Source organism: Carassius gibelio, chromosome B25 (assembly GCF_023724105.1).
Source record: "Carassius gibelio isolate Cgi1373 ecotype wild population from Czech Republic chromosome B25, carGib1.2-hapl.c, whole genome shotgun sequence".
Lineage (NCBI taxonomy): Eukaryota > Metazoa > Chordata > Actinopteri > Cypriniformes > Cyprinidae > Carassius > Carassius gibelio.
The window spans coordinates 14,866,201-14,886,157 of record NC_068420.1 but is presented as its reverse complement, the minus strand read 5'-3'; the positions used below and the strand labels follow the sequence as shown (position 1 = coordinate 14,886,157).

The 19,957-nt window shown below is 37.4% G+C and overlaps 3 protein-coding genes across 4 annotated transcripts; 1 reads left to right on the top strand and 2 right to left on the bottom strand.

Moving 5' to 3' along the window:
* Positions 1-1,305: 1,305 nt before the first annotated feature.
* man2c1 (mannosidase, alpha, class 2C, member 1) lies at positions 1,306-13,109 on the top strand. Its single transcript, XM_052597548.1, has 26 exons — positions 1,306-1,495; positions 1,754-1,879; positions 1,951-2,074; positions 2,150-2,220; positions 2,299-2,476; positions 2,571-2,760; positions 3,239-3,345; positions 3,549-3,659; positions 3,744-3,836; positions 4,448-4,564; positions 4,643-4,738; positions 4,841-4,986; positions 5,179-5,302; positions 5,862-5,983; positions 6,060-6,145; positions 9,020-9,181; positions 9,310-9,392; positions 9,484-9,578; positions 9,670-9,774; positions 9,901-10,057; positions 10,139-10,282; positions 11,468-11,577; positions 11,686-11,765; positions 11,846-11,985; positions 12,076-12,179; positions 12,252-13,109. Exons 1-26 carry the CDS (start codon positions 1,395-1,397, stop codon positions 12,355-12,357), a joined length of 3,078 nt encoding a protein of 1,025 aa, XP_052453508.1. The 5' UTR covers positions 1,306-1,394; the 3' UTR covers positions 12,358-13,109.
* Positions 12,473-17,018, bottom strand: neil1 (nei-like DNA glycosylase 1). The gene is made up of 11 exons (XM_052597550.1): positions 16,919-17,018; positions 15,748-16,240; positions 15,051-15,170; positions 14,151-14,253; positions 13,975-14,068; positions 13,667-13,788; positions 13,543-13,570; positions 13,396-13,460; positions 13,111-13,309; positions 12,917-13,018; positions 12,473-12,827 (listed from the first exon to the last, which is right to left on the bottom strand). Exons 2-11 carry the CDS (start codon positions 16,203-16,205, stop codon positions 12,778-12,780), a joined length of 1,341 nt encoding a protein of 446 aa, XP_052453510.1. The 5' UTR covers positions 16,206-16,240; positions 16,919-17,018; the 3' UTR covers positions 12,473-12,777.
* A 221-nt stretch (positions 17,019-17,239) lies between these two features.
* On the bottom strand, positions 17,240-19,688 carry commd4 (COMM domain containing 4). Of its 2 annotated transcripts, none has more exons than XM_052597551.1 (8): positions 19,505-19,688; positions 19,224-19,295; positions 19,085-19,150; positions 18,964-19,003; positions 18,414-18,533; positions 18,260-18,340; positions 18,003-18,179; positions 17,240-17,691 (listed from the first exon to the last, which is right to left on the bottom strand). In XM_052597551.1, exons 1-8 carry the CDS (start codon positions 19,505-19,507, stop codon positions 17,651-17,653), a joined length of 600 nt encoding a protein of 199 aa, XP_052453511.1. In that variant the 5' UTR covers positions 19,508-19,688; the 3' UTR covers positions 17,240-17,650. The 2 variants fall into 2 exon arrangements, with proteins under 2 accessions (XP_052453511.1, XP_052453512.1); XM_052597552.1 differs by lacking the exon at positions 19,505-19,688 and adding an exon at positions 19,373-19,394.
* Positions 19,689-19,957: the final 269 nt, after the last annotated feature.

Genomic DNA, 19,957 nt, shown 5'->3' with positions numbered 1-19,957 from the left:
TGCTGATATCATTTAAGTTTACAAACTACATTTGCAAAGCACATGAAGTAATATCTGATCATATATAATAAATTAGACTAAAGATATAATTTCATAGCATCTATGTGTCACGAATAATAGGTTTTAATCTACAAAAGCATCTGATGATCAGATCATGATTATGTTAGAAATTATTTTATTACATCACAACAACTCAGCTAATTTCATACTTAAAGTCTAAAATAATCAGCAAGTCTCCACAAGCTGCTTCTTTTCAGTATCTAAGTAGATATTAAAGGCATTATGAGAGGAAATTAGTGCACAGCTGGTAAGGGGTGGATTATAAACGTGTTATATATACATACATACATATATATATATATATATATATATATATATATATATATATATATATATATGGACCCTCAGTTCCTTTTTAATGTTTTGTTAATCACTATTACACCTGCTATCATAAATATTATTATATATAATATTACTATAGGCCTATATGCTTACTAAATAGTTATTTTAAACAGGTTTACTAATTATATGTTAATATAATTTAATATACTATAATATATTTGTTTAATTTACATATTAATCTTAAATTTACATAGTACATATTATATTTGATGACATATAATACATTAAATAAAATATACATTTTATTTCATAGTACAGTGTTTATGTGATCCATACTTAATAATAATAATAACACTTTAACACGTTTTTCATAAACTGAAAAAAAATATATTCTGGTATTTACCTTGGATTTGTTATTCGTCTTAGTTTTACTTACACATCACGTCTAATATTTCACCTCAAGCTCTTATATAAAGTATAACTTTTAAACAGGGGTAAAAACGTACCATGACTGGAGGGCAAATAAACAATTTTCACACACTAAATGCGGAAATGGGATTATTATAAATCATCACAATTTCAAAAACATAATTTGATGATTATGCATTTTAAATTCTGGATTAGGTAAAACAATGCAAGCATAAAACAGTATAGTTCTATGAATAAAATATATATGAAAAATAGTAAAAACAAATCATAACGCATGAAATGTTTCCAAGATATATAATGATATTAATGAGATGTAATACTATTATAATGAGGTCTTCCTAAAGCTAACAGAAATGAGAGAGGAAACCTGAAAATAAATACATACCGTGCATTACATTTTAGACAATAAAGCGGAATAAAGCATGAAACAGAAACTGAATATCACTTTGCTGTAGTTGTTTATGTTGTAAAACCTGAAGCAATGGCGTCCTCTATTGTACACTGACCGAAGCGCCCGGATTTACAGCTGATTGTTATTGTCAAAGTACTTCCGGGTCCAAGTGCAGACAGAGACACGTCTGCAGCACATCTCTCTTGATTCATAACTACTTTAGTTTTTAATCATGTACCACCAACCCGTGCTGAAAAACAGACGGACTCTCCTGGAGCGAGCGGAGAAGTTTATCTCTGATACATATTTCACAGACTGCAACCTGAGAGGAAGGTAAGCCAATGCACTTTAATGTTTCTTTCTATGCAAACTATTGTTTAGTTATTTAATTTTTTCATGTTTTTGCAAATTTACTGGACGTTTTTCAAATCAAACTTAAACATTTTACTGTATATATCGTTAAATAATTATTATATAGTAGTTATTTTCTTTTAAACTATTCCTTGAAGGTTAATAAAAGACCTTTGACCTTGTTTACTCTAGTTCATGGTTTGTTATGAGCAGTGATTTAAACACTCTCGTTTCCTGCAGACTGTTTGGAGACACTCATCCGCTTCAATCCATCTCTGTGTTCCTGTCGGAGAAGCGTATTCCTTATTCAGAAGCCGTCCAACAAAACTTCCAGCCTTGTAAAGTTGGTGACGCATTCGGGCCCACGTAAGCTGCATCAAAGGTTTACTGTCTAACAGACTGTATATAGAGGTTTATTGCCTGTGAATGTTTCCCAGATGGTGGACGTGCTGGTTCAGAGTGGTCTTGAAGATCCCTGAGGCCTGGAGAGGGAAGGAGGTGCACCTGAGATGGGAGAGCGATGGAGAGGGGATGGTGTGGCGGGATCAACAACCGGTCCAGGTCAGGAGACCAAGGCCTACATCAGAATCTCATGGAGGATTTGCAGAAGGTTTACGAATGTGAATTGTTTTTCAGGGTTTGACCAAAGAAGGTGAGAAGACCAGTTATGTTCTGACCGAGTGCTTGAAGGATGGTGAACCTCAGGGGTATGTGTGAAATCTAAAAGAAAAGCCTGAATTGAAACGCATGTGGTTCAATCTGTATGTTTTAATCTCAATTTTCAGCATTACCCTGTACGTGGAACTTGCATGCAATGGACTTTTTGGAGCCGGGCAAGGTTCCATGATCGCCGCCCCCGACCCAAACCGGAAGTTCACTCTCCAGAAGGCCGAGCTGGTTGTTTTCAATCGAGATGTCAGAGAGCTTCTCACTGACTTTGAGATGCTTGTGGATATTGTCAAGGTATTGTCACACTTTGGTGTTTAAGTTGGCTGGGAAGCAGAAGTGTATGCACTAAATACATGTTCCTGGTCTGTTTTACGCTGCGTTTGGACAGATGCTAGGAGAAGGGGAGCAGCGCGGATTCCAGGCCTTGTTTACAGCCAATGAGATGGTGAATCTGTGCGATCCAGCCAATCCCAGTTCATTTGCTGCTGCTCGGAGTCTAGCCCACAAGTTTTTTGCCCAGAAAAATGGGGAGAGTCAACACGTGGTGCATGCCATGGGTCACTGCCACATTGACTCAGGTTATATTTAATAAATATTGCTTTACTTCAATACTTATGACACAAAGTTATTTGATGTTTTATTTATACAGCTGTTGATATGCTAAAATGCAAACTAGCCTTCAACTATTTTATTTTTTTGAAGAAATGATTACTTTTTTTCAATGTGTATGTGTGTGTGTGTATGTCCACAAAAAGATTAATTAGCATATTAAACTGGTTTCTGAAGGAAATGGCTGCTAAAAAATTCAGTTTTGCCATCACAGGAATAAATTACATTAAATAAATAAATTAAATAAATATATATATATATATATATATATAATTAATTTGCTTTAAATGGTAATATTTTTTTTATTTTTACTGTATGTTTTGGTAAAATAAGTACAGCCTTGGTAAGTGTAAGAAAATGTTTCAAAAGCACTTAGGTCTTACTAACTCCCAAAAATGTCAGTTACAAATATTAGATCATGTTGGATGTTTTCAATCCCTTTCTCAGCTTGGTTGTGGCCATATGAAGAGACGATCAGGAAGTGTGCTCGCAGCTGGGTCACTGTGATCAGACTGATGGAGAAGAACCCAGAGTTTGTCTTTACATGCTCACAAGTACGTTTCTGAATATGCATACAAATTTTCTTTCTTTTTAGGCACAGTGACAAAGAACCCTCTTCACATCCATTGGAAAATGCTTCATAAACTTACTAAATATTGTGTTATATCACATGTAAAAAGAGGTTGTTTTTAGATTAGGGTACAAAACAACGGACATGAATGGAATGCTCTCATCAGAAGCACACGTGTATGTTCAGGCACAGCAGTTCCAGTGGGTGAAGAGCTGGTACCCGAGCCTGTTCTCAGAGATAAAGCAGTTTGTGCAGAAAGGCCAGTTTATTCCGGTCGGAGGCACGTGGGTGGAAATGGTAGGAAGAAAATATTTGTGCACGTTTCTTCACCTCATTCTGTTCAGAACAAGTTAAAATCTCTTTCAAATTTCTTTGTATCAGGATGGCAACTTGCCGTCTGGGGAATCAATGGTCAGACAGTTTCTACACGGACAGAACTTCTTCAAGGATGAGTTTGGACATTATTGTAAAGAGGTGAGGTACCTCTATTTGTCAAAAAGAAAAATTACCTGCATTCACTTCCTGTGACTCAATACAGTTCATACCATTTCTCTACTTGGTTATCAGTGTTGATGCAGTTGCAGGAACTCATGGACATGGTTCCAGGTCTTGGATGTCTAAATAAATCTGCAGTTTGATAGGAAGGAACAGATTAAGAAAGAAAAAAAAAAAAAAAAAAGAAAGAGTGCACATATTTTTCTCTGCCAAGGCTGAGGAGGTCTTGAGAACCTGAAAGGAGGGCACATGAAGCTCTGTATCTGTCAGACACAACCCCCAGATGGGCCTTGAGAGAAGATGATGAAACAAAACCTTTCTTATTACTTTTAGATTACGTCTGACTCATTTATTACTTTAATTTAAAAAGGATAATCTTGAATTGTATCGATATGCAAACAGAAAGAGACAGAAATTATATTCCATTCTTTGTCACCAACAACATGTTTTCCCTACTTTGGGTTGAAAGACCAATACTTAAATTCTAAAAATGTTCTACAGATTCATGTATTATGCTAGTCACTGTTCTGAAACACAACCAAACAAACCTGCTTCCTGTAGTAAATCACTGTCTGCTGTATCCCACACAGTTCTGGCTGCCAGACACGTTCGGTTACTCAGCACAGCTGCCTCAAATCATGAGAGGATGTGGGATCTCGCGTTTTCTTACACAAAAGCTGAGTTGGAACCTTGTGAACACATTCCCAGTACGTACCTACCACATCTGTACACGTAAAACCCCCTCATTATTGTTGTTTTAAAAGCAGATTTCCTCTCTTCACCAGCATAGCACATTCTTTTGGGAAGGTATTGATGGTTCGCTGGTTCTCACTCATTTTCCTCCGGGTAACTCTTATGAGATGAAGGGAAAAGTGGAGGATGTAAGTGTGTCATTTGTGTCATATTTCTTAATTTGACTAATACTTAAATTTATAATTTAAGTATTAGTCCTTCTCATTTTTCCTTTCTTTGGGTCAACACAGCTGATTAATACGGTGAAGAACAATAAAGATAAGGGACGAGCCAATCACAGTGCGGTATTGTTTGGTTTCGGAGACGGGGGAGGTGGCCCCACACAGCTGATGCTGGACCGTCTACAACGTGTTCAGGACACTGATTGTCTGCCAAAGTCAGTTTCCTTTTTGTCTGTCTGAGGGTGTAACACTAATTTCCTGCTGTGTATTCCAGATAATATAATAAAACTAACATTCATATGCACGTAACCTGTGAGGCAGCTGCATGACGTCAGTGCTGAATGATTACCAGAATCAGTGGTCTTTATTTAGTAATGATTTGAGATGATCGTGATTGTGTCATCAAGGGTCCAGATGTCATGTCCTGATGTCCTGTTCTCTCAACTGGAATCAGACTCATCCCTCCTCTGTACGTGGGTTGGCGAGCTCTTCCTTGAGCTTCATAATGGCACTTACACCACACAAGCAAAGGTGTGTTACCATCTCTCAAATCCCAATAGTGCTCTTCCAAATCAATACACTGAGTGAACTTGCATCTGCATTAATTTTCAATGTTCAGTGCATGATTTGATAAAGGGACATTTAATACACATTTATATATATATATATATATAGAGAGAGAGAGAGAGAGAGACACGTTTTTGCACTTGAAACAATTAATTTTGTTTCACATGACCATTTTCCATTTCTCTGACATAACAGGCTTTTGGGTTACCATAACTGTAAAAGTGTTCAAATGACCTCATTTATGATTGGCTAACCTCCTCTTGAAATTTAAGTTCACAACATCATTCATCAGGGTTGGGTTTCCTAAAAGAATTGTGAACCTATTTTCCTCATGTACCATGTACAATGGTATCAACCTTTGCCATCTACGGTCTTTAAAATCCACTTAACTCATGATGGTTTCGAGAAACCCAGCCCAGATATATAAAGGGAGTGATTATTTATTAATATGCCTAGTGTTCCAGTATAAATACGATGTCAGTGCCTGCCTGAATGATCATGCCATTTAATTCTTTTTCTGTAGATAAAATTGGGAAACCGCCAATGTGAAGCTTTGCTTCATGACATTGAGGTGGCTAGCTGTCTGGCCATGTGTAAAAGAGATGGCTTCAAATACCCAGCATGCAAACTTCAAGAGCTGTGGAGGCAAGTGCTAATGCGCCAAAGATCCTGGTGATAATCACATTTCTGAGATATCAAGTGACTCTCTGGTGTTTTTCAGATTGCTTCTTCTCAATCAGTTTCATGACGTGATTCCTGGCAGCTGTATTGAGATGGTTGTTGAGGATGCGTTACAGTACTATGACGGTAAATCATCTGCCTTTACTATTGTCTGTCTAGTTTATTCTAACCCTTGATTTTAGAAGAATAAGTAAGAGTATTAAATTAATAGTTTAAAATCCAATTATTATATTACTCACCTTTTATGTTGTTCCAACTCTTCATTATTTTCATTCTTTAGTGGAAAATAAAGGATGTTCTTTTCCATACAAATCAAAGTGAATGGGGACCGTCTGTGTCTTGCTTAAAATATGGGGGAGGGGGGTCAATCTAAAAACCATACCAAAAAGTAGTCCACACAATTCATGCCTTGTATTCTAGGTCTTCTGATATCATTTTAATGTAGCTTTGTGTGGGCAGTATATTGAAATTTAAGTCGTGTTGCCCTTTAGCAATCTCAATAACACTTTTGCAAACTCAAATTTGAGACGCATGAGAACCAGTGGCACTTGATATTGCTGAAAGCAAATTGAGTGTAATGTATCCTCATATGGCATATTTGAGAGCTATGGTGGAGGAATAAGAATTTAAATTATGAATTATTTATCTCATAGTACTAGCAGATTTATCTGTGCATACAATTTTAAAATACACATTAAAGTGTCCCTATTATGTCTTTTCGACTATTCTCTTTCATGCAGTGTGTCATGTAGCTGTATGTGAACATAAAGTATCTGCAAAGTTGTGAAGCTGACACGTGTCCGATAAATAAACATATTGTCTGTCAAAACAGAAATAATAGCTTGCAATCGCTAAAACAAGTCATCAGAAATTTGAATCTTATACTGTTACATCTCTACATCACGAGGTAACACATTTGCATAATGTCCGCCCATGTTTTAGGCTTTCAACTTGCCTGCCCACAAACACGGTGAAATTTCTGTGGTTAACATAATTTGGAGAAGACGTTTATCCTACACTGTGAGAGTTGTTTTATCAAATCTCATAATTACCACAAACTTACCATTGAGAAATGTCCTGGTCCAGTTGTGCTTGTGAATCAGTCTCTTGTCGATCAGCCACTATCAGACATCATCAGACTCCGGCTCGAGTTGATAAGCTATAATCCACATCATATTTTCTATGTGTTGACAAGTCTCCAGGGCTGTCATTCTGTCATGGCAATGAGCTTTCATTTCCAACATGCTCTGTACGCGGTAGACCAATCCAGAGCTGTAGAGAGAATGCTCTATGGTTCTGGACCAATCACAAAGGACTGCGCCATCTGACCAATCACAGCAGTGAGGGCTCACGGAAAGGAGGGGGAGAGACTGATGCTTTGAACTGCTTTGCACCAGTTGTTTATGAATAACTTAGCTATAGCCAATAACTTTTTGTTGTTGTTGTTGAGAAAACTGTTTTTTGACCCTGCATGCATGTAAACCTGTTTTATGAGACTCATAAAACAATATTAGCAACCTTAGAAATGGCATAATAGGGGTACTTTAAAACAAAAACAAAAAACACATGCGCTCAAATGGAAACACATTTACTAAATAAATGCTTTGATGTGCCAAAAAAAAAAAAAAAAAGTACTAAAAGCATAGTTCACCCAAAAATTCTGTCATTGCTTGCTTACCCTCATGTCGTTCCAAACCTGTGAAACCTTCGTTCATCTTCGGAACACAAAATAAGATATTTTTGATAAAATCCAATAGCTTTATGACCCTCCATTATAGACCGCAACCTAACTACCACATTCAAGGCTCAGAAAGGTAGTAATGTTAACTATAATGTAATATAAGCTTAGAGGATATTTGTGTGTGCAGAGAAAGCAAAAATAATGACTTCAACAATTTCTTCTCTCCCACATCAGTTTTTTTGGATGCACATTTACTATACTATGATGCATACAAAAGTGAAAAAAAGTGAAAGTGACGTGACATTCAGCCAAGTATGGTGACCCATACTCAGAATTCGTGCTCTGCATTTAACCCATCCAAAGTGCACACACACAGCAGTGAACACACACCCGGGGAGCAGTTGGGGGTTCGATGCCTTGCTCAAGGGCACCTATGTCGTGGTATTGCCGGCCCGAGATTTAAACCCACAACCCTAGGGTTAGGAGTCAAACTCTCTAACCACTAGGCCATGACTTCAAAATATGTGTGCATTCCTCTACTTGCGAACAAGCCACAGCACATCTGGGTTCTTCATTAGAATGATGACTCCTCCATCAGTGGTACTGTTGTGAACATACATCAAAAACTGACATGCAAGCGAAGAAATTGTTGAATAAAGTTATTTTAGTTTCTTTGCACATAAAAAGTATTCTCGTAGCTTTATAAAATTAAGATTGAACCACTGAATTCCCATATACAATTTTTGCTTCTTTTCTCAGCATTGAATGTGTCAGTTGCATTGCTGTCTAAGAAAAATCTTGGATTTCATCAAAAATATCTTAATTTGTGTTCTGAAGATGAACAAAGATCTTACAAATTTGGAACAACATGACAGTGAGTAATTAATTAAAGGATTTTCATTTTTGGGTGAACTATCCCTTTAATTTGCCTCAACAAATCACCCAACTAACCAGTGGACCAATAATTATTGAATTTTGTCTATATGCTCTGATATAATTTATTATGCAGGAAAAATGGTTTGACTTCCCCAGTTGCAACAACTAGTAAGTAAAGTTGTATGGCTTGAAAAGACTTTGAATATAATGCATATGGGAAACAGATGTGTAAACATTCTGCCTGTCATCCCATTCTTTTATGCTTGGTTTGGCACGACATGAGGATGAGTAAATGATGACAAATACTGATTTGCTGAAAGACCACAAAGTATGAAAAATCAAACAGGACTTGTATTATTCACAAGATCGCCTTCACTTCCTGTGCCTCTGATATGCCCAATGGACTGCATCATCAGAAGACCTAACGAACTTCATGTTTTCAGAGATACGCACCACAGGGTCAAGACTTCTTCTTGATGCTTGTGAATCACTGGGATCAACTCCAGGGAAAGTTGCAGGATCCAGCAGAGCTGTGTTGAATACTTTACCTTGGGAAAGAACTGAAGTTATATCACTGCCAACGGAGGACACCCAAACAAGATTAGGTACTTTCCACAGACAAAACCTATTATTGTTCAATTGACCTTATTTTCCATCAACCTCAAAGATATCTCCTACTCATCAAGACCCTTTGAAACATTATTCCCTATAATGGTCCCTACCTTTCCTGCAGCCTTGGTGAAAGTACCTAGCGTGGGCATAGCTCAAGTCACAGAGACAGCAAAGCCTAAGGACTCGGTTTCTGTCACAATCAAGGTACTTGATTCCCTTGGAAATATTCCATCATTTCATGTTTTTCTTCAACCCACACATTTTTGTCATTCTGTGGGTTCTCTGTGTGACACAGGTCGATGGGACTATTATTATGGAGAATGGTCTTTTGAAGGCCACAATAGACCAAACAGGTCGTTTGATGTCTCTGCTTTTGCTTCAAGCTAATAGGTGAGTCATAATGTAGGGCCTTCACGAAAAGTAAAAAATCTTATAAGGTTGTTTACAGTACTTACTGCAAGAAACGATGTTATGCCTCCAGGGAAACGATTTCTGAGGGTTACTTTGGGAACCAGTTTGCATTGTTTGATGATGTGCCTCTGTATTGGGACGCCTGGGATGTGATGGACTACCACCTTCAGACAAGGTGAGACCGTTTCTTCTCACCGCAGTGGGTGGGATCAGATTCTGATCCAGTGTGAACCCAGCTTTGAACTCTGTATGAACCAAATTTAAAGTCATAATCCTGATAGCAATAACTCTACATTCCTAGGAAGCCTGTAATCGATGTCATTGAACCTGCCAAAGTGGTGAGATCAGGGGGACTTCAGGGCAGCATCTCCTTCTTGCTAAGAATTAGCGGAAAAAGCACTATTAAACAGGAGATTCTTCTGGATGCTTGCTGCCCTTATATCAAATTCAACACGCAGGTTGCAAAGATTGCTATCTTATGCTTGATATTTAATCAACCGAAGAAACTTGGTGAAGCATAATGGATATCTTGTCTCCAGGTGAACTGGGAAGAGTCACATAAGTTTCTGAAGGTGGAGTTCCCTGTGCAGGTGCGCAGCCCAAATGCTAGTTATGAGATCCAGTTTGGACACCTGCAGAGGCCCACTCATAGAAACACATCCTGGGACTGGGCTCGCTTCGAGGTAGTTTTTACTTTGTTTAAACATTTTTATACAAATTTCACCCTCATTCCATGCAGTTCTTGTCAAGAGTCCACTTCCTAGTAGCAGTCGAGTTATAGTGTACTGTGACCTTACCATTGTAGGTGTGGCAAAGGGCACAACAACCCAGAAAACGTGCCCCTTTGGGGCCCATGTGGGACCACTGCATGCAAAGAATTGAGTCACATGCGGGTACCCTGCTGTGGGCCCCAATACCAGCATGAAATACAGGGCATGTGTGGGCCCGACACTGTGTGGCATGGGTGGGGTCTGAGTGGTACAGCCCAAAGTAGGGGCTGGCCCACACAAACCAGAGTGGGCTCCTAATGGGGCAAATTGTGGGCCCATAATATGCTCACAGTATGGGCTTTCTCATATAGAACTACTGGTAATGTAAGTTTACGCTGATTGGCCGAAAACCTTACATAATACTAGCTACCTGCAATTTTTAAAAAGCCATGTAAAAATATTTTATACAAGAACATTGAAAAAAGTGATAATAGATTTTTGTGAACTATTGTCTGCAGAGTTGTGTTCTTTTCTCAGACTCGATGATATCTAACACTGCAGGCTTTTAGATTTTCATGCTCTTTCAGTCACGTAAATTGTGCATTTACATTCCATCTCCATCATCACGAAACCCATGACACAACCCACCTACATTCACTGGTTGTTGATGTTTGTAAATGCTGCGAATAATGACGTCGCTGTTGGCTGCTTCAGAGTTCCTGATGCCGCTGCAAAAGCAACCTGGTAAATGGCCTGAGGAGGAAATTGGTTCTCTAGTTACTAGAACTAAATGGTGCGAAAGCTCCTAGTATGTTTACACTGTGAACTAAGTATGGGCTCAGTGGGACAAGTGTGGGCATACTGTGGGCTGGGAATGGAACATGGTGGCACCCAAAGAGTTCCTTATGAGAGCCCTTTAAATACATTAATCCAATGAATGCCCATGCACATTCTAGGCCAAAAACACCAGACAGTTTCCTTGCCAATAGGACAATTGTCTCTTTTAATTCAATAGACCATGCTTCCCAATGCCCATGTGATGGACACTGCAGTTTCTCCCGTGGGTTTCTGAGCCATGTCTCCTCCTCATAACATCTGTGGTTTTATGATCTTTTGGAGAACTTTACATAATGTATGAACGTATGCTTCATTTAATAGGTTTGGGGACACAAATGGGCTGATCTGTCTGAGCATGGCTTTGGCGTGGCTCTTCTTAATGACTCCAAATATGGCTACTCGATCCATGAAAGCATCATGACCTTGTCCCTGTAAGCTACCCACCCAGAATGAACAAACATAGCAGTATCTTTCAAAAACAAGTACAGAGAGGGAATTCAAATATTATGTTTTGGTTAACATCACAATTTTTTCCACAGATTGCGTGCTCCAAAAGCACCAGATGCCAATGCAGATATGGGTAGTCATAATTTTACCTATGCCTTGATGCCACACACAGGTTGGAACATCTTCTTGAATCTAAAAACCATTATAAATAATTTTCAGACAACCATAAATAAAACCAATGCATGTGAAAAGGCCTCTTCCAGGATGCTTCGGTTATCCAGTATGCCTACAACCTGAACTTCCCTCTCCACGTCTTTGATGGCGTCATTGCTGAACCCCGGAGTGCATTCTCTGTAAACTGTCCTGCTGTCATCCTGGAGACAATTAAACAGGTGCCCATTCATGAAATGCCCTGTCTGTGACCTCTCCTAACCGATTTTGCCCACTTTTTTAGCACAAACTCTGTTTCCTTTTTCTCACAGGCGGAAAGCAGAGAGAATGCCCTACTTATTCGCCTCTATGAGTCTCACGGAAGCAGCGTGACTACAACTTTGTCAACTTCCCTTCCCATACAAGAAGCATGGCAGTGAGTAAACAATTAATACTGACATTGTTGTACTGTTAAGAACATTATTCTCATAGGTAACTGTCTTTACAGTTGTGATCTCCTGGAGCGTCCTGATTCCAGTATTCCAGTGTCCTCTGGAATATCCCTAACGTTCAAACCCTTTCAGATCAGATCTCTCCTCTTAATTATACAGTGATCCATTTAATGGCATATTGATCATGATGGTACTTGATTCACTTGTTTTTCACAAGTAGCTGATGTTACTTTGGAAAACTTTGTTTTGATATTCATACACATTTTCACAAAAAAAAAAAAATTAAACATTTTATTTTTTATTTTTTAAAAAGTCTAAGATTTAAAATGTATTACTTGGTTCTTTTTTCCTGTCACCTCTTTGTGAAATCTTAAGAAAAGGGTAGTTAATGTGGTTGATTAAACACTAGAAGTGAAAAACGATAAGGCCCCAAGCAGGCATTTAACACAAGATTTTAGATTTGATTACATACGGTGTATTTGAAATTATTACTGAATATAAAAAGTCTGGGTGGTCCATTACAGTAGCTTGCTGACTTCAGCTCTTGGTCAAAAGCATTCTGATGATTTGGTCTGAGTGACATCATTTGGAACGGCGTCCTCGTGTGCCAGTTATTTTCCGCTGTGGCTTTGCTAAAATAAAACCCACAGAAGGATTAACATCACAAGATACAACGCCTCACCGAGCACAGTCGTCCTCTGTATCAAGACTGAAGGCATACCTTTTGTTGTGGTTTTCCTGCAGGCTACAGAATTCCTTTTAGTTTTTATCTCTTCTTCCACATGTTGGCTTTTGATTGTATTAGTTCCAGTCTTTGGAGGAACTTAAGAAATGACAACATCGCAGTGTAATCAGGATCTGAATACAAATAATACTTGAAAGTAGCCAAATAAAAAGTGAATGTGAGATTCTCACCTTTTGAGCTTCTCTTTCCTCTTGTTTTCGGCTTGTTCTCATCTGCAGGTGCTGCATTGAACTTTTCTGTGTTTGTTTTCTTACTTTTTGAAGCATTTTGTGTTTTGGACTTTGCATTTTCTTTCTTTACCTTTACGGTTTCCTTTTTCCGAACAGGTTTTGCTTTTGCTTTGCTGTCGGTGCGTGTCTTTTTGGCTTTCTAGAGTGAATCAGATGTTGTTTGATGAAGTTCTCGTATCGGTTCATGAACTCACGTGTTATAAATGCAAAGTAATGACATCTCACTTTTGAATCAGTGTAATCGTGGTCATCTATCTGCCTTTTCCAGATAATTTTGCGAGATTTGGCACCTAATGGAGAAATATTTTTAGTTGCATGCGACTTTAACATTCTTAGGATCCATCATCTGTTTTTATTGTAAAGGGATTTTACCTTTGGGCACCATAGGACCGGGATCCCCCTCAAAACAAAGCAATTAATGAATCAAAATCAGATTGAACTCTAAATGCGTCTCCAGGATTAGAATTAAGATTTACAGAGAATTACAAACACATACTTTGAACCAAACTGTCCGTCCATTGTGGTCACCTAATGAGTTCATTCCTTCCACACAGTAACATCGCATCCAGGCTTGAAGCACAGAATACTTCCCCTTTGCTGGAGCATAACCATTTTCACCTTAGGGTATAAAAAAAATGAAGTAAAAAGGCAGATGCATGGATGCTGATCTAAAACTAAAAATGAAATGTCACTGACACTGGGATTTTGTACAAGTACCATCATGCACAAATTTATCTCACATGGAGCATGTACAACTGTGCAAAATCAGTTAATAAATCATAATTGGTTTCAGTATAAACCCACCCAATTGCACCACTTCCAAGGGAACAGTGTGACACAAAGAAAGAAGGTCTGGGGTCTCAGACTTCACCACTTTCTTCCCGGTTTTCTCTGTTGACTGAATGAAACAGTACAAAGCAATGATTTATGCCGAACAAAGTGCATATTGATACACAGACAAGAAGGTCAGATTCCTTCACCTCTACAACTGTAATCTCCTTTTTGACCTTGTTTTTATCCTCGTCGTTCAGTTCAAGTCCCTCTAGAACTGTCCAGGCCTTCACAAACGGAGGGATTTGTAATCTGAAAAGAATGGGGGTTATTTTCCTCATAATTAGATTTAGATTGACGTGATAGTAGGCCATCAAAGAGAGGAGAAGTTCAAAGGTTTCATGCACAATTAAGTAAATCATTTTAGAAATGCACTTTTCATGATTTTTTACATGATATATTTCGATTTCTATTCACGTTTCACCAGCAAATTGGGCTTACTGCAATAGCGACTTCACATTTTTATTTCTTCAAGCAACAGACAAGAAAGAATAAAAGCGTGTATGAACAAGAAATGCAATCTAGCATCAGAAGTTGTTTTAAATTTGAGCAAGAAACAGAATGATTAGACCTTTTGTTTTGTAGTATTACATAAAATCAAGTAATATAAAATCCTTTAAAAAAATGTATGCAATAAATTTATGTAACGATTAAAACATAAAAGTGTTAGAGTATGGAGGACCAAAGCTGCAGAAACTTAAAATAAATAATAAATATATGGAAGAATAAGTAAATAATTACATTTTAGAACAAATGAACCATATTTGTTTCAAGTCATTTATTTCCTTAGGTTTTTTTTCTGTCGTTACTTTTATTTATTTTGCTTTATTTTAAATCATTATATATTTTTAAGATAAAAGTTGAAATTTGTTGCGCTTTTCAGACAATTTTGGGAAGTGACATAGATCAGCTGTTGAATGCAATGTTAGGTGGGAAAACAATGGTCAGTTCCAACTGATGGCCAGCTGACCAGCGCATCTCTGGAAATTCAAATCTAGAAAACATTAGAAAGGAAATTCAAATCTAGAAGACATTAGAAAGTTAATAACCTGAACAAAATCTCTGCTCGAAGATAGTTCCCGATCCCATTGAAATACTTCTGATTTAAGAGCACCTCACAGATGGGTTTGTCAAATGTCTTGTCAGACAGATTTGAAAGAACATTCTCCCTGAAATATTTAAATAAGCAGTTTTAGTAAACACAGATAAGCCAACAATACAGTAAACTGAACTTTTCATATGAATTGCAACTGCTGAAAACAGCATAAAAATACAAAACCAGTGTCACATTGTGCCCAATATCAGCATGAACAATTTCCATGATGTAACATTATATGAGCTCCAATGGTCAAACCACAACAGGAGACTAATCATATTGTATGTCAAAATTGTATGTTTTTAATATATAATTTCTATTGAATATTTAATGTGTATAATATGATTATTGAGTGCAGTCACATAAGTAATATTTTAGCAAACTTTTGCATGGGAAAAAAAGGTCCATTGTCTCAGTTGTGTAGTGATGCATAAAGAATTTTACTTTCTGAACAACTTTCTGTTGGTCAGGGTGGTGAATTCAAGTCAAAATGGGCGAAATCTTAAATGAGGGGACTCTTTTTGCACTGACAGGAAACTCCCAATCCCTGTTGGAATGACTTAATTGTACCAGTGAAATTGTGCTGAGAATGACAAATATGACCACACCTTTACAGTCAGTGCACTGTGAAATACATTTTTCTCTCTCACCTAAAGCTCTCGTATTCAAACATGACACAAGGCCCTCTGTCTTTCTGCCATTTCCCATTTGGATGCCAGCTGCCAAATCTGCGGGTGTCCTCAAAACTCAACACCCTGGGTGGATTTTCATTAGTGTAGAAGCGCAGATGGGCGTGTTTGGGAAGGTCATCTACTGAAGTGAAGCGGAAAAACCCTGACATCCCAAATCGGAAAACCACATCCATCGGCTGCAGGGACTGATGCTTGGTGACCTTGCGTTTGCTGTCGTCATCATTTTTAATGGGTGTGAGTGTGAGTTTGACCTCTTTTCCTCTGGAGTGGGCTTTGATGCAGTAGGCATCGCAGCAGAACGGGACCTCAGGATTTTTACTCACTTCAGATTTCTCTACGGCTCCACTAAACACAAGCCCTTCACACATCTTGTTGACATACAGGCTGGCCAAATGCAGCTCAGGGCCTTCTGGCATTCTTGAGCAGGAAATGAAGACAGGGCGTCAGAAACCTACACGTGAGACAGCGAGGGTTCAGATGCTGTTACAGAGAATCAGGAACAGAATAAGGCCTAAGGACTTTGATAGTGATAGTAAAGTAAAAAAAATAATACTTTTACAACTAAACAAGTAACAGAGTTGAACATTTAACCTAACTTAAGCTGTCAGTCTTTAACAATGATGTAATAATTTTATATTTCACATAAATTCACAGAACTTGGGTAACAGGACTGAAAGTTGCTCGCCAAATTCAGTCACCTCTACAAACTGTGTAAATATTTGGATATGTTACTCTGTACTTGTCTTTTCTCGCTAGTTTTCAACATTTTTTTTCCCCAAAAAGGTGGAAATACTTTAGTAACCGTAATGTGCCTCTAAATATGCTTTAAAATATAGAGACATACCAAAGTGAACAGTAAATAAGAGAGCTATAATAGCATTCCTACTGATATATGAATATGTGTACACTAATGACAAAACAGCGTTCTCTGCAAATACTACAGACTTCAGGAAATCTTTCCCTCACGCTGAACGATGCTCTTAAGAAAGTGTGCTGTTAGTGCTATGCAACTTTTCCATGCTAAGTTAATGAATTGTCGAATAGCTGTGTGCTCAAAAAACAAAGTCTAATCATCATGTTCAGCAAATCGATGAGTAAATTAATTGAAGCGAATCGTGCACCAACCCACCTTTGCTCCTCAAGCTTGTTGTTATATAATCAGGGAAACTCGCGCGGTATATGTGCTACTGTTTGTGAAACGGACACGGGAGGATCATGGGAGTTGTAGTTTTTTTCTAGTTTTTTTTTCTTACTGTGGGTATACTGAATATTTACTTTAAAGCCAAACTCTCAGTTAAATTAGTTTTAAACAATTTCTCCCTGAGCATTTCTCAAAACAAAGAATTCCCAACTGGGCTCGATTAATAGTCTCAAGCCCAATAAATTATAATAATAATACATTCTTTAAGTATTTTTAAGGGTTCTGAATATGCAGCGATGAGACAGACACTTTCTAAGCTTTTTGTATTATTTTATTTATTCTCTCCTTTAAAAAAAGAAAGAAAAATAAACTATACATTAACAGACAAATACATGAGGTGAGATAAATCACTAAGGGCTGTTCTTGATCAGTGCAGTCCAGAGAATCAAGTGACAAATGACATTTCCTAGTGACATTAGGTAAAAAAAAAAAAAAAACAATGACTAAAAATGATAAATCTGATTGAGATACTTTTTAAAGTTGGTGCTCAATTTGAACAGGAGTAGTAAAAAAAAATGTGACCAATCAGGACATGAAAACCTATACAAAACACATTGCGTTAGAAAAACAATTTTCTTTAATTTCTCAGAAGCACAGTTTAAATACACAGAGAGATTCTGTGCACATTTCAGCAATATTATTCAACAAATGCTGACTGCTTCACTGTAGTGCATTCATCATGGTCTGTGCTTGTCTGAGTTCTGGAAGAAAATAAAAAAAACAAGGAAATTTACAATAATTGCATAATATAATATACACTTAAAATATTGCAATTAAAAATTTCTACAAATCTGATCCGATAATCAAACAAACTTGGACCTCCTGAGAGTGAGTACATTTTCTGATCACTTTCATTTTATAAACTATTGCTTACCACCACATTCAGTTTATTATCACTATTACAGAACTATTACCAGTTTCACGTGTGTATGACTGATACATATTCATCACATTACATAAGGATGGAAATGTTACATGCAATTCAAACACATAAACCGTACGGATGAGTCACCTGTTAGCAGTACTCTGAACTTGTCTGCAGTGATGGAGACAGTGGTGGTCTGTGTGGAGTCTGTCTCGGGGTCCTGAGCCTGAAGTCTGAGCTGGACTGTGGGTTCATTTACTTGCTTCAGTTCACTGGAGCTCAGGGTGTAATCGACCCGCCAGTTCACTGCTTCCAGACCACCCACTGACACAAGACATGCATCAGGATATTAAATCATCTGGACTGTACTTCTGTTTTTTCTTCTGTTTTTTGGAGATACTCACAGCGCAGGCTGCTCTCCCTCTGCTTTTCCTGAAGAGCGATGTGTTTATCCTCATATGATTTACACAAGCTGGTGGTGTGCTCTATAAGTGGACATAGAAATGAGTTGAGTCTTAGTTATAACTTTGCAAACATTGATAAAGCAGATATCCTTACCTTTAGGCAGGCCAAGCTGCTGTAGTTCACTGGAAAGAGATTCACTGTCCACATCATGCTTAGCAGCACTGGACAGAATGAAACTCAGCACTGCTATCCCGGCTTTAATGTCTCCACTTTCTGGGGAAAAAAATTGACAAATTAGCAAGAGATATGGCATAAAATATAAACAGACAAGGCATTTATTTAGGTTGCATAAAATATCAGTACCATTGTCATTTATCAGCCAGTGTTATCAGTAAATATTCATTCGTCCATTAAAAAAAAAAAGCATATAATTGATATTTCATTGTGCTGCTCATTTCTTCAGTTTTTTGTTTTTATAGAATAAACAATTCATTTTAGTATTTTTATTGGCCTTACATTTAATATTACATTATTTAATATACATTATACAATTTTAATATCAGCCATAACATTTAAAAAAAAAAGAAAAAAAGATAAGCTATCAGTACTGGACAGAATCATATTAAGAACGCCTAACCTGATTTATAATAACTTTCATTTTACTATTACTGAGATCACGACACAAAACCCGTGTTTTACTCACCAAACTTTGCATCTGAGGTTAGTTTTGCAACTTTGTCATACTGAAAACATATAATTATAGAGTAGTAGTTAGTTAGATGGATATCTATTGAGTAGACATTGTAACACGAGTGCTGTCTTACATCGATGCCTTCATCGAGCAGGTCTTTAATGACTTGCACGCACAGAAGCTTCATCTTGACGCTCGACTGTGAAGAAAACACTTACAGTAAGTCTTGTGTCAAGGTCGGAAAACATAACACCTATTAACTTTAGACTTACTATTCTAGCTAAGGTGCTCATTTCTGCAAGGACCCAGTCTGGACAGTCCAGATCTCCACAAAAGCGGAACCTCTGAAATAAAAGAAAGCAGCAAAATGAGTTTATCCAGAATGTTTACGTCTATTCCTAGCCTTTTAGAAGTAACTCACTTCTAAACCTTCTAATGTTAGCGGAATAAATAACTATACAATAATAATACTGGATTGATTGATAGTGGTTTCAAATCTAAAAATTTGAATGAACCGAGCTATCGTTCAATAAGAAAAAAAGATTAATAATACCATTTTGAAATATATTCAGTCAGTCAGCTGATCTTCTTCTTCTTCTGGTAAGCATTAGCAAGTCAGCATGAATGTTACGCTTCGCCATCTATTGGACAAAGACATTAGAAGTCAAGCCTGCAACCATTTATATGGTTTCCACAAAAATCGCACTTAAATTTACGAATTTAAGACGCAGTAAAGTCACCTTTTGAAAATATAAATTACTGTCTTTTGTGTTTAAACTACACGTAAACGCGCAATGCACGTGCAAATGATTAACGGTGAATGTATGGAAAATAACCACACGGTAGTCTAGAGTCTAGCACATTAACGGTGAGAATATTTTTTTTTCAATATATTTCAATTGAAGTGTATAAGTCATTTCCATACAGTGGTATTGTTTTTTGAGTTAATAATTTATTAAAACTAAGGCGTAAAGTAAGCAATAAGCAAAATGTCTAAATACGCTAT

Coding starts and splice junctions, on each gene's coding strand:
- man2c1 (XM_052597548.1), top strand. CDS start 1,395: ATGTACCACCAACCCGTGCTGAAAAACAGACGGACTCTCCTGGAGCGA. Junction 2,761..3,238: donor TCACTGCCACATTGACTCAG/GTTATATTTAAT, acceptor TCCCTTTCTCAG/CTTGGTTGTGGCCATATGAA. Junction 11,986..12,075: donor TCCTGGAGACAATTAAACAG/GTGCCCATTCAT, acceptor TTTTTCTCACAG/GCGGAAAGCAGAGAGAATGC.
- neil1 (XM_052597550.1), bottom strand. CDS start 16,205: ATGCCAGAAGGCCCTGAGCTGCATTTGGCCAGCCTGTATGTCAACAAG. Junction 14,069..14,150: donor AGGAGATTACAGTTGTAGAG/GTGAAGGAATCT, acceptor TGTTTCATTCAG/TCAACAGAGAAAACCGGGAA. Junction 12,828..12,916: donor CAGGAAAACCACAACAAAAG/GTATGCCTTCAG, acceptor GTTTTATTTTAG/CAAAGCCACAGCGGAAAATA.
- commd4 (XM_052597551.1), bottom strand. Junction 19,004..19,084: donor TGCTCGATGAAGGCATCGAT/GTAAGACAGCAC, acceptor ATATGTTTTCAG/TATGACAAAGTTGCAAAACT. Junction 18,341..18,413: donor GCAGCTTGGCCTGCCTAAAG/GTAAGGATATCT, acceptor GTCCACTTATAG/AGCACACCACCAGCTTGTGT.